This window comes from Chrysemys picta, unplaced genomic scaffold (assembly GCF_011386835.1).
Source record: "Chrysemys picta bellii isolate R12L10 unplaced genomic scaffold, ASM1138683v2 scaf342, whole genome shotgun sequence".
Classification (NCBI taxonomy): Eukaryota; Metazoa; Chordata; order Testudines; family Emydidae; genus Chrysemys; species Chrysemys picta.
The window spans coordinates 10,716-24,042 of NW_027053049.1; the positions used below are offsets into that span (position 1 = coordinate 10,716).

The 13,327-nt window shown below is 56.2% G+C and overlaps 1 protein-coding gene across 2 annotated transcripts; it reads left to right on the forward strand.

Annotated features, from left to right (window-relative positions):
* Positions 1-2,295: 2,295 nt before the first annotated feature.
* Positions 2,296-6,792, forward strand: LOC135978617 (maestro heat-like repeat-containing protein family member 1). 2 transcript variants are annotated; one of them, XM_065579496.1, is made up of 3 exons: positions 2,296-4,228; positions 4,437-4,532; positions 4,666-5,190. In XM_065579496.1, exons 1-3 carry the CDS (start codon positions 4,127-4,129, stop codon positions 4,783-4,785), a joined length of 318 nt encoding a protein of 105 aa, XP_065435568.1. In that variant the 5' UTR covers positions 2,296-4,126; the 3' UTR covers positions 4,786-5,190. The 2 variants fall into 2 exon arrangements, with proteins under 2 accessions (XP_065435568.1, XP_065435567.1); XM_065579495.1 differs by lacking the exon at positions 4,666-5,190 and adding an exon at positions 5,219-6,792 and having other exon boundaries at positions 4,019-4,228.
* Positions 6,793-13,327: the final 6,535 nt, after the last annotated feature.

A 13,327-nucleotide genomic window follows, 5' to 3' on the forward strand; every position in this document is an offset into this window, starting at 1 on the left:
GGAGGTGACACAGCAGCAGTGAGACTGCTATTGGAATACTGCCTCCAGTCTTGGTGTCCTCCTTTGAAAAAGATGGTCCTAGAAATTGGAGCTGGGGCAGCAAAGAGCCATGAAATGTTCTGAGGGCTGGAGAAAAATGCCTTCTAGTGAGCTATGGAAAGAGCTCAACCTGTTTAGCTTATCAAAAGAAGATTGAAGGGGACTTCATTGAAGTGTTGAAGTGCCTTAATGGAGAGAAAATACTAGGTATTAAAGGGCTCTCTAGTCTAGCAGAGAAAGGCAGAACAAGACCCAATGGCTGGAAGGTGAAAAGAGACAAATTCCTATGACAAATAAGGCACAAATATTCAACAGCGAGGATGATTGACCACAGGAAGAAGCTACCAAGGAAAGTGGTGGATTCTCCATCTCTTGATGTCATTAATAAAGACTAGATGCCTTTCCGGAATGTGTTTGCCCCAAAAGTAGCTATTGTGGTAGACAGGAGGCCTGTGATATGCAGGGGGTCAGATTAGATGCTCTAACGGTCTCTGCTGCCCATAAAGTCTACTCATTGCTGAGAAACCGAGTGTAGCATTGGGAGCAGCTTGTGATGTTTTACTGTCTAGCCGGCTTGCTTTCTAGAATGAACACTCATTGAGTGGGGTGATCCACAGGGAGTAGCTCAAACCTCCAGAGTGTCAGCCCTGTGGCAGGACATTAGCACTGCAGGGGAGGGGTGTGTGTGGCAGTGACATCACAAAGGCCTTTTGCAGAACCTCAGCCTATTGGCCAAAGGTGCAGGGGAGGTGGTGACCTCACAGAGGGATGCTGACATCAGCCAGGCAGGACAGGGACGCAGGGCCAGGGAAACCTCAGAGACCCCTGTGGCTTTGCTTCAGCAAGTCCCCTTCTCGAGATCTCTCTTTGAGGTCTGAGAGAGTATTTGGGTTCATGTATGTGAGCACCAGGAGGAACCTCTTTTGAGTTTTCTCCTTTCTTTTTCCTGATTTCACTAGAAAACTGACGTCCCTGTTTAGAAGGTAAGAGCTTCCGAGAGGTTTGGAACCTGTTGAGTCTGATGCATCTGGCGCCAGCTGAATTTTAGGCATGGAAAACACTAGCTTAAGGTGGCCAAATTTTATTCCCCACCTGGGATTTTGTCCCTTAGAATCTCTGGGGACATTAAGGTTTGTCCTTTTTGTTTTACCTTTTCCTCCATCCCTCCCTCCTTTCTCTTCATCTCTTACTTCTTTTGTCCTTTCCCCGTTCCCCTCCCACCACCAGGAGGGGTGTGTGTGTGTCGTGGGGGGTGCTCTACAACTCCCATTGTGGGAGGTCCACCGAAAAATGTGGCGTTGAAATAGTGCTCAGACAGTGATCCCCAGCGGTGACCTGGGCCATCCTTTGGGCTCTCTGGTGAGAACCCTCATCCCCCCGCCCCTCGGTCTCTACCCTGATTGGCTGAGCAGGGGGTTATTGACAGGGAGGAGACTCAGGTCCCTGTTGTTTTCTTTTAAGAACAAGTAAATAGTCATAACCAGTCATATGTTCAACAAATTTTGCTGCTTCTCTGCAGTTCATTATTTTCTCTACCATTCCAGTTCTCCTAAAATACTTGCTGAATAATTACTATGAACTCTTGCTGGTCTGGAACTCACTTGAGAACACTTTATTCAGGTCATTCAATGTCTGAAATTCAAGATCCGATGGTTAGTTTGAAAATCAGGGCTCTTGGGTCCTATTCCCAACTCTGCCACGGACTGGCTGTGTGACCTAAGACAAGTCAATTCTCCTTTCTCAGCCTTAGCTTCTCCCTCTTTCAAGTAGGGATAACAATCCGCTCCTACCTACCTCCCGACAGGTGGAGGATGGGGATCTATTGGAGAGTGTCACTAGGAGCAGTGCATAAGATGAGGTGTCCTATCACGTTTACTCAGATCAGATTAGGACATAATAGAATGGCTGAAATAGTCTATTTTATTTGTATTTTATTATGTTGCAATTGTTAAGAGCAGCAACTACTTAGCTCAGACTGAAACATCTCATCTAATTTTTGAGATCTAAGTGTCTCTTCTTTGTGTAGCTCAAACCTCCAAAGTGTCTGCCCTGTGGCAGGACATTAGCACTGCAGGGGAGCAGTGGGTGTGGCAGTGACATCACAAAGGCGTTTTGCAGGATCTCAGCCTATTGGTCAAAGGTGCTGGGGAGGTGGTGACCTCACAGAGAGATGCTGACATCAGCCAGGCAGGACAGGGGCACAGTGCCAGGGAAACCTCAAAGTCCCCTGTAGCTTTGCTTCAGCAAGTCTCCTTCTCGAGGTCTCTCTTTGAGGACTGAGAGAGTATTAAGGGTCACGTACGTGAGCGCCAGGAGGAACCTCTTTTGAGTTTTCTCTTTTCTTTTTCCTGATTTTACTAGAAAACAGACGTCCCTGTTTAGAAGGTAAGAGCCTCCGAGAGGTTTGGAACCTGTTGAGTCTGATGCATCTGGCGCCAGCTGAATTCTAGGCATGGAAAACACTAGCTTAAGGTGGTCGAATTTTATTCCCCACCTGGGATTTTGTCCCTTAGAATCACTGGGGACATTAGGGTTTGTCCTTTTTGTTTTACCTTTTCCTCCATCCCTCCCTCCTTTCTCTTCATCTCTTACGTCTTCTGTCCTTTCCTCTGTTCCCCTCCCACCACCAGGAGGACTCTGTGTGTGTGTCGTGGGGGGTGCTCTGCAGTGGGAACAGGGACAATTCTCCAACTTTGGGCAGTCGAGAGCCTGGGTGAGATAAGGGGCGTTAAAGCCCTTTGTAAAGGAGAAAGGGGAGTTTCACGGTGTTGAGCACCAAGGAATTCTAAACTTTGCTAAAACATCTAGTCTGCAGAAACCAGAAATGGTTGGGGCCACATTGTAACCATTGTCTTTTTTAAAGCCCATTGAGGGATGTGAGTCCCACCCTTTTAGGTATCTGGGGTGCTGGGAGAAGAGAAGAGGTGCCTGTCTCCATTTTATGGCCTCAACAAACTACGTGCTGTGCCCCAGTTCTCGTCAGAGATCCCTGAAAAAGAACGTCTTCCCATCCATTAACATACCTGGAAAGATACTGGAACTCCTTATTAAACAATCAGTTTGTCAGCACCTACAGGACAATTTGGTTCTTAGGACTAGTGAGCATGGACTTGTCAAGAACAAATCATTCCAAACAAATCCTAGCTCCTTCTTTGGCAGGGTTACGGGCCTAGTGGAGGTGGGTAAACAGTAGATGTGATCCATCTTGGTGTTAATAAGGACATTCTCACAAACAAACTAGGGAGATGTGGTCTAGATGCAATTAGTATAATATGTGTGCACAGATGGTTGAAAGCCCGTACTCCAACAGCCCAGAACCAAACACTCCTCCTCCTGGGCAGTGTGCTCTGACCTCTAATGGTCAGATGCTGCTTAGCACTGTCAGAGCAGCTTTTGCTGGGGGATTCTCCCAGCACTTTCCAATAGTGGGAAAGTATGAAATCCCCATTTGACTGCTGGGGACAGAGCCTAGAGCGGGGAGCAACTTGCCCAAAGTCCCACAGGTCAATAGGAAACCAGCAATGTCCAGTGTGGCCCGAATCTCACACGCTCCTTTGTCTCCTTTGGGTCTCACAGGAGCTCATTGAGGAGCTGCCTGATAACTCTCCACCCGGCGCCGTCCTCGCTAACTCCCTGATTGCTGTGGGCAACCTCAGGTACCGAGACCCTCCGGCCCGGTTCCCCTAACCCCAGTGCTGCTCAGGCCCAGGGCTGGGAGTCACTGCCCCTCCCACTCCCACTCCCAGGTCACCGCCCAAGGGTGGCTCCTCTGGCAGAGGTGCGGGGAAGGGTCACTCTCTCCTGGCTGGGCTGTTCTTTTCACTCCAGTAACATTGCAACGGCTTTGGGGAGAGGCTCACTCCCAGGATCAGATACAGGAGGGGCAGCAGGGTGCAGGGAACAGGTGCTATTCCTGCCCTGCCACTGTCTGTCTGAGAAACCTTGGCCTTGTCATTCCCTGGCTCGGTGCCTCAGTTTCCCTTCTTGCCAGCCTGTGCCTATTTCCCTGCAGTTTAACCTGCGTGTTGGTGCCAGTCCCATCCCCGCACTGCACAGTCTAATACCGGCTCCTCTCTCTTCCAGCACCATGACACCTGCTGTGGAGCCAGAGCTGGAGACCCACCTCCTTCGAGCTGCCCTGCACGCCGTCTTCACCCTGGGCATGGAGAAGGACACCGCCCAAGTGCAGGTAGATCAGCTAAAGTCATGGATTGAAGAGCCAGCTGTCATCCTGCCATGAGTCCTTGCTAATTGCCTGCAGTGGGATGTGAAGGAGAGAGGCCAGGATATGTGTTTGGGGGTCACACCAGTGCTTCCCAGAGACCCCACTTCCCATCCTGTGGCAAGTTTAGCCCCAGTTTCCCTAACTCTGACCCATGGCTCTCCCTTGCTTTCAGGATCTGCCTAGGGTCTTGCCAGACCTCCTGGACGCCATGCTGGGGAACCTGCTGGCAGAGTCCCCAGACAGCGACAGGCTCCAGTACATCTTGGAGGTGAGCCCGATGAGAGGGGTGGGGGCAATTTTACCTTCACTCTTAGATCCATTTTCCAGTCTGTCCTCCTAGCCGGGCCCCCAGTGGGCATCCTTGGTCAGGGCAGTCAGTGCAATGCCTCCTTTCCCCACAGCACATTAACTACTGGATCGTGTCCAGGGTGCCGCGAGAGAGAGCCAGGGCCGTTAAGAGCAGCACGGCCCTGCTCAGATTCACCATCACCCTCCCTGAGTTTGACGTACGTGATCTCTGACCCCAGCTTCCTGACTCCAGGGGTAGGTGATCTGGCTCTGACGGGCTGTAGGATCTGCTGCTGCAGGGGCTGTGGGTTAGGAGTGTTCCTCTTGGGAAGGCAGAGTCAGAGCAGAGAGTGAGCCTGGCTTGAGTCAAGTTCTTCTTGTCCTAGTTAAGTGGTGACTCTGGGCTTTTAAGGGGACTGTGCTCCAGGTTCATGCCTCCCTGTCATCCTGGAGCAGCTGGGGAAGCAAGTCCTCATGGAGGGCCCTGTCCACAGCCCTGTGCTGCAGGCTTCCTTGGGGGCAGAGGAAATTAAGGGTCTGGCTCTAGCTCCTATCCTCTAGCATCTCCTGCAGAGGGGCTGAGGGGAAGGAGAGTCCTGGCCCGGGGGGACTGGGAGCTAACAGGAAAATGCTGATGGAGTCCCCTCTCCCTCTCCCGTCCATTAGAACTCAGCGGAATTCCCCAGGATGGGTCACCACATGGCACAGCTGGCTCTGTCCGTCAGTGACCCAGCCAAGGACATCAGCCGGCAGGCCAGGGATGGGGTTTACCGGCTCTACCAGCTGCTGCTGCACCAGAGGGATAAGGAACCCAGCTGGGAAATGGCACCCGCTAGAAGAGTGAGACTGGGACCCCAGCCAATTTCTCTCAGACTGACCCCGGCTGGAGGATGAGTCTCTCTATCTCTTTCTGTGTTCCACACCACGCCCTGCAATTCTGTTGGGCCAGGCACGCAGCGAGGACTCTGCCCACTGTGCAGCCACCAATGGGATTGGAAGGACACAAGCCCTGCAACCAGAAGGACAAATGTGTGTGTCTCTCTCTCCCTGTCACCTACTCCCTCCTGGGGGAAACCCAGCAGCTGATGGGGGAAAAGTTGAGCAGCTGCATTAGACTCAGGAGATTGGGGCGGGGCCCAGGCCTCATTCCCATCCTGTGGCCATTCGCTGGCCTGGCACAAGGAGCCTGGTGGGGAATGAAAGGGAGAGCAGGTGCTCCTGGGAAGGGAGATGAATTCACCTCCATGAGCAGGAGCGAGCCAGCTTGTCTCCGGAGCAGCTCCACCCAGCTCGTTAGCCAGGTTAATTAATGACAAGCTTTGCCTCATCCCAGACTTATGTTCTTAGGACAGGGTGCTATCACTCTTGGGAAGGGCAGGAGAGTCCCCCAAGTGCCCTCTGCGAGACTCTCCTGTCCCACAGGGCCGCACCCAATTCCTAGTGGTCTGGTGTCTGTGTCACCCGAGCCACCATCCAGAGTTGCTCCCATCACTGGCAGCCTGGGAGGCCAAGGACTGACGGGTGATGGCGTCTGACCAGGCAAGGCTGAGGCACATGGGCAGGGGACGCTTGTCCTGCTGCTGGCAAGGCTGGACCCCTTCTGGAGAGAACAGGAGGATTCAGTCAGCAGTAGGGTTACCATGTCTAATAAATAAAAAAAGAGGACCCTCCATGGGCCCTGGCCCCGCCCATTTCCCCACCCCTAGCCCTGCCCCAACTCCACCCCTTCCCCGCCCTAACTCAGCCCCCTCCTTCCTCCCACTCCCAGCCATGGGGAAAGGGCTGCCCCAGCGCTACCGGCTTCACGGTTTGCCGGGCAGCCCCCAGACCCTGCGCCCCCGGCCGGCGCTTCCCCAGCGCAGCTGGAGCCCGGGAAGGGAAGTGCCTGGCCCGTGGCTCAGGGTCCGGAGGCAGTGGGGGCTGCCCGAAGCCAGTAGCGCTGGCTCGGGCAGCTCGGCTCTTAAAGTCTGAGAGGGGAGGAGCGGAGCAGCTCAGCTGGAGCCCGGGAAGGGAAGTGCCTGGCCAGCGGCTGGGGGTCCGGAGGCAGGGGGGGCTGCCCGAAGCCGGTAGCGCTGGCTCGGGCAGCTCGGCTCTTAAAGTCTGAGAGGGGAGGAGCAGAGCAGAGCAGCCGCGGGAGGGGAAGTGCCCGGCCGGCATTTTCCCGGACATGTTTGGCTTTTCGGCAATTCCCCCCGGACGGGCGTTTGATTGCCGAAAAGCAGGACATGTCCGGGAAAAACCGGACGTATGGTAACCCTAGTCAGCAGGGGCTGCCGATCCGTCCCATTCACCAGGGCTGCCATCCTGCGGCTTCAGCATTAGTGGCTGGGGTGACTTGGGGAAAGGTCTCAACCTCCCCACATCCCACTTCACTGCTGCCAGAATCCCTCCTGCTCCCCCCGCTACAGTCCCCTCCCTACCCAACCTGGGTGGGGCTGGAGGAGAGGGGTCTGAGAACTTGAGCTGTGGATTGGAGGTGGAACAGCTGTCAGGGGCACTGAGGGGGAAGTGGCAGGAGCTCCCCGTACAAGGAGGGGGGTTGCCACTGGAGGTCACTAGGAAGGACAACAAGACTCCATCGTGGGGGTCAGGAGGGGGAATCCATCCCTCAGAGGTGGGCAGGGGCTGGGTGGAAATGCTGCTGGTTCCAGGGGCCGTTAATCCCCCCTGATTCCTCGGAGGCGTCTGAGTCTCAGACAGGTTCTCGTTCCCTTGCAGCAGGAGGACGTCACGGCCAATGTGATGCGCCAGCTCCGTATCATGCGGCACTTGCGCCAGGTTCCCGAGGCGCTGCAGGGCCTGTGCCTCTGAGGCCACCAGCAACTCCCGCTCCCTGCTGCAGGTACTGCTCTGGCTCTCTGTAAATGGGGAGCTAGTGGAAGGGGAAATGGAGCCCCCTGGCACTCACAGAAACCCTCTCCCCTCTCTGTGGAGCAGGGTCCTTTCCTCTGCCCCCAAATTCCTTCATCTGGGACAGGAGCTCTTTCCCTCACGCCCATTCCCCTCTCCCCTTTCCTTGATCTACCCCCATCCCATTCCCCCTGCGCCCAGGCAGAGCTCTGCCTGCCCCATATGGTGCAGAAAGGCCTGTGATATGCAGGGGGTCAGATTAGATGCTCTAACGGTCTCTTCTGCCCATAAAGTCTACTCATTTCTGAGAAACCGAGTGTAGCATTGGGAGCAGCCTCTGCTGTTTTACTGTCTAGCCGGCTTGCTTCCTAGAATGAACACTCATTGAGCGGGGTGATCCACAGAGAGTAGCTCTGTGACATACTGGTGGAGCCCCCCAGCCACCTCCACCTTGCCTGCCTCATGGGGGTTTGTGTCAGAGGACACCTTCTCCTTCTCCTTTCTTTCTAACTTCTTAGGGCCCTGGCCCCTCGTTCAGCCACTCAGCAATTTCCTAAGCAGGCCGTGTCTTTTGATGTGGCCTGCTTCTCTGCCCCCAAAACAAAGAACTCTTGCTCCCATCTTGGCCTTAGGCCACGCTTGTACACTTTCTCATGCCCTTCTCCCTGGGCTAACCTTCTCAGCACAGCCCAGGCATGCTCTCCTTCTCTGCTCTTTTTGTCCATGGGCATAGCAGATCCTGGGTTGATTTCCCTTTGCAGGATCTCTCACAGGTATTGCTGCTGCTGCATCTGTAGCTCCACCTGCACTTCCTTCTGCGTCTGTTGGTTTTCTAGGAGCTGCAGGAGAAACCCCTAGATCTGTTTTGGCTGCTTAGCCAGTCCCTGGAACTGAAGTGGGAAATCCAGCGACCAGCTTGGTCCCTTGATACACCTGCTTGGGGGAGGGATAGCTCAGTGGTTTGAGCATTGGCCTGCTACACCCGGGGTTGTGAGCTCTATCCTTGAGGGGGCCATTTAGGGATCAGGGGAAAAAACTGTCTGGGGATTGGTTCTGCTTTTAGCAGGGGGTTGGACTAGATGACCTCCGGAGGTCCCTTCCAACCCTGATATTCTATGATTCCTTCAGCAACCAAGACTTCCCTCACGGATCACAGGGGGAACTCAATCCTGCCAACTATGCTAATCATAAATTAATCTACTCATCGTTAGGTGCCCCCCGGCGGCCAGGCATGGCATCACAGCCCTCTCGCTGGGCTAGCGTCCCCCATCCATGGTCGCTCCAGCACCACGGCAGTTTCTCTGCCTGGTAACTCCGGCCAGGTCACCACCTTTAGTCCACCCTTCTGGGGCCCAGCTTGCCTCACACTAAAAGTTCAAAGAGGTCTTTCCACAGACAGAAGTCCTTCTGCCATCGCTGGGGCACTTGCTCAGCCTGTAGCCCCCTTGCTGGGCTTGGGAACCCTCTCCAGGTGCGTGTACGCCGCCTCCTCTGGGGCCGGTAGGGGAACCCAGTCCCACCCTGACATTGATAGCAGCCCAGGGCCCTGGACCCAACAGCTAGGTCTGCTCCTTTCTCTTTGCTGCACTTTTCCAACCTCTCTTCTCAAGTTCCCCTCCAGGCTTTCCTTGCTGCTCTGAACTTCCTACCTCGTTCTCAATCCTGTTGCTACCCCGGTTGGGCTGTATCATCACTGAAGTCTGGCTCTTTAGGGGGGCGGATATGGTGCCTCTCAGTTCGGGCTCATTCTGTAATCAGCTTTCTGTGAGTGCCAGGGGGCTCCATTTCCCCTTCCACTAGCTCCCAATTTACAGAGAGCGAGAGCAGTACCTCCAGCAGGGAGCGGGAGTTGCTGGTGGCCTCAGAGGCACAGGCCCTGCAGCGCCTCGGGCACCTGGTGCAAGTGCCGCATGATACGGAGCTGGCGCATCACATTGGCCGTGACGTCCTCCTGCTGCAAGGGAACGAGAACCTGTCTGAGACTCAGACGCCTCCGAGGAATCAGGGGGGATTAACGGCCCCTGGAACCAGCAGCATTTCCACCCAGCCCCTGCCCACCTCTGAGGGATGGATTCCCCCTCCTGACTCCCAGGATGGAGTCTTGTTGTCCTTCCTAGTGACCTCCAGTGGCAACCCCCCTCCTTGTACGGGGAGCTCCTGCCACTTCCCCCTCAGTGCCCCTGACAGCTGTTCCACCTCCAATCCACAGCTCAAGTTCTCAGACCCCTCTCCTCCAGCCCCACCCAGGTTGGGTAGGGAGGGGACTGTAGCGGGGGGGCAGGAGGGATTCTGGCAGCAGTGAAGTGGGATGTGGGGAGGTTGAGACCTTTCCCCAAGTCACCCCAGCCACTAATGCTGAAGCCGCAGGATGGCAGCCCTGGTGAATGGGACGGATCGGCAGCCCCTGCTGACTGAATCCTCCTGTTCTCTCCAGCAGCGCCGGCTTTAGGAAGGACGGGGCCCAAATCGAACATTTTTGGCGGGGCCCCGGCAGGGATGACTAACAAAAAAAATAATGGAAAAAAAAGCCTTTAATTTCTTCCATGTATTATTTACTTTCCATAACTATATAAAAAATAAAATTATATATTCTGTACATTGCATCATATATGCTGTTGATCGGTTATTAATGAGCTCCGTTTCTCGTGTGTGGTCCCCGCCACTCCCTGGGGGTGTGCTAGGGTGACCAGATGTCCTGATTTTATAGGGACAGTCCCGATTTTTGGGTCTTTTTCTTATAGGATCCTATTATCCCCCACCCCCTGTCCCGATTTTTCACACTTGCTGTCTGGTCACCCTAGTGGTGTGCACATGTGTGGGTCCCAGCTGCTCCCTGCCCCCCTCATTGAAGCAGGTGTGCAGGGTTACTGCCCTGGGAACTGCAGGGCACCAGTGGACATGGGGCTGGCTGGAGGCTGGGCAGGGGCTCACTGGAGGTAGGGTCTGGCTGCAGGCAGGGCAAGGGGTGCGGGGCTGGCTGGAGACAGGGGTGTGTGGGGCTGGCTGGCTTTGGGCAGGGCCGCAGGGGGGTGCGGCAGGGGTTGCCTGGAGACAGGGCAGGGGGTGCGGCAGAGGCTGGCTGTGGGCAGGGGGTGCAGGGCTGGCTGCAGGCAGGGCAGGGGGGTGGGGCTGGTGCGGGCAGAACAGGGGTGGCGGGGCTGGAGGTAGGGCAGGGGTGTAGCAGGGGCTGGCTGCGGACAGGGGGTGCAGGGCTGGCTGGAGACGGGGCTGGCTGCGGGCAGGGCAGGCGGTGCGGGGCTGGTGCGGGGACGGGGTGCAGCAGAGGCAGCTTTAAATAGCCCCCGAGTCCCCCGCTATCCCAGGGCTCTGGGGGCTATTTAAAGGGCTCAGGGCTCCCCTGCTTCTACCGCCCCGGCCCTTTAAATAGCCGCGGGAGCCCTGGGGAAGCAGCGGGGCTCCAGTGGCTATTTAAAGGGCCAGGGCGGTAGAGGCAGCGGGAGTCCCAGACTTTTTAAATAGCCCCCAGAGCCCCGCAGCCCTACCCCAGGGCTCCAGCAGTGGGGGTCTGGTGGCAATTTAAAGGGCCTGGGGCTCCGGCCCCTGCTGGGAGCCCTAGGTCCTTTAAATTGCCCCCTGGGGAAGCCGGACCACCCTGGTACAGCGCACTGGCTCTTGCCGGTACACCGTACCGGGGCTTGGGCCTGGGGCCCGATTCAGGGGAATTGGTTGAATTGGCCTAAAGTCGGCCCTGGTGGGGGTATGGCCACAGAGCCGCAGGGAGGGGAACCCTGAGGTGTGGGGGCTGGGTGGGTACTGGGAGTTCCTCCTGAAGGGACGGGGGTTGGCCAAGGTCACTCAGCCCCGGGGTGTGGGAGGGGGACAGGCTGAGGGCACTCAGAGCCCCAGGAAGTGGGGGGGGGCTGAGGGGAGGGACTGGCCAGGGGCACTCAGAGCTCTCGGGGGAGGGCTGTCCGGGAGGAGGGCACTCACAGCCCCAGGAGGTGTGGGGGGAGGAGCACACAGGATTTCAGGAATTCCCTGGCAGTGAAGAGCTGCTGGCGGCAGGGAGGAGCCAGCCGTGACAATCCCCACTTGGGATCCCTGGCTGGACTAGAGGGTATGGGGGCCCGTGGCCAAGCTGCAGCGGAAGGTGACCTGAAGAAAATGCCTCGGCCTCCAGCTAGGAAGGGCCTGGGCCAGACAATGACCCACCACGCAGTGTCCCAGCTCCCTGCCCCACACCTGTGGGGCACGGCCCCTCCTCTGTAGGGAGGTTGGCATGTACCTTAGTGCTGCTTCCTCCATCCCCAAAGGCCTCTCCCAGCCAGTCTCTGGCAACCCCTGCCGTTCAGTATGCACATTACCCTGCTGTGACATACCGGGGGGGGGGGGAACCCCTCGGGGATGGGGGGGCTGTCACACAGCTGGGCAATTTTACCCGGCTGGGCAGGAGTGACTGTGTCCCTGGAGCTGGGGTCTCAGCCCAGGTGTCTCTCTGCCCTTCCCCCCAGTAGCGCCCCACATTGAGTTCCAGCCCCACATTCACACCCACAAGTGCTGGTGGGTTCCAATCCCAGCTGAACACGCCCACCCGGCCCTAGTGCGGAGCAGAAGGGCCCAGCGCTGCCCCACAGACCCTCTGGCTCTCCGAGCCCGCTCTTACCCATCACCGCAGCACGTCTGGCCCATGCTGAACGCTGCTGCTCTGTGCAGAGAGGCTGGCACTTCTCGCTCCTGCCGTACGAGGAGCAGGTGCTGCTACCGACTGCTCCCCCTAACCCCCGCCCTGCTGCGCTCTGGGGATGCTGCCCTGCTGTGGAGCTCTCAGGTATCTTGAACTGGAATTTGTTTGGAGAGAAACTGCTAAGGAGCCTTATCAGCCCCGAGCAGAGAGTACCTGGGAGCCTGCCTGGGTCGGGCGGGTCTGGTACAGCCTCCCCCCAGATAAGGCTCTTCCCTGGACCTGCCACCCATTGGAATCTGGAACGATTCCCTCCGAGGTAACACCCGGGGCAGCCAGGGAAGGGTAGGGTACGGCCTGCTCCCCTGGAGCGTTAGGGCTTTCAGGAGTCAGAGGTGCCAGCAGAGCAGGTTGTACGTTAAAGCAACGAAGGCAGTTGGGGGGCAGAGGAATTGGGTGCTTTGCCATTGCACTTGATCAGCTCAATTTGAAAATTCTTTCAAAGGAAATCCAGATGTATACATCTGACTGGGGTACATGTACACACATACACACGCACACTCACATGTGCACACACTCATGTGCACATACACGTACACGCATACATACACACATGTACACATACACATATGTACAGATGTACACATACACGCACACACGCTGTCCCTGGAGCGCCCCAGGATGCGACTGACGGGGTGGCTGGCTATTATGGAGGCAGAAGGGGGTTGGGAGAAAATAATCAAGAAGAACTTTTGCTGAAAATGCAAACCTAAGCTGGAAATCTGTGCAGGGCTGGGTCAGCGAAAATGATCTTTTGAGCTGTTCTTATTAACTGTGGTCCTGTACTTCCTGGTTTGCGTCGGACCCAGGCAGGAGACTGGGCTGCTCTCAGCTGTAGAAGCCATTGGAATGAGCCAGGTCGGAATGAGCCAGGCCCTCAGAGCCTTCTGCCACCAATCGCCCCAGCAGTCACTGATCCACACCAAACCACGTCCTTCCAGTCAGGCAGTTTCATATGCACACGTCAAACCCTTGGTTTGCCACTCAGACACCACGGTGATGGGCACAGTAAGGACCGAGAGACGCTAAACAGGCAGACAGACAAGGAAATAGTGGCCCTGCCTACAGGTGTGTGTGTGGTGCAAATGGATGAACACCAGTTGCTGGCTGAAGGCACAACCTTAATTCCCACATCCCCTGTCTGTCAGCTATCGTTCGCTTGGCAGCCTGAGCTCCGATTTCTAACGCAGCGTTTTGCTCTGGCCTATTGTGGTTCTCATGTC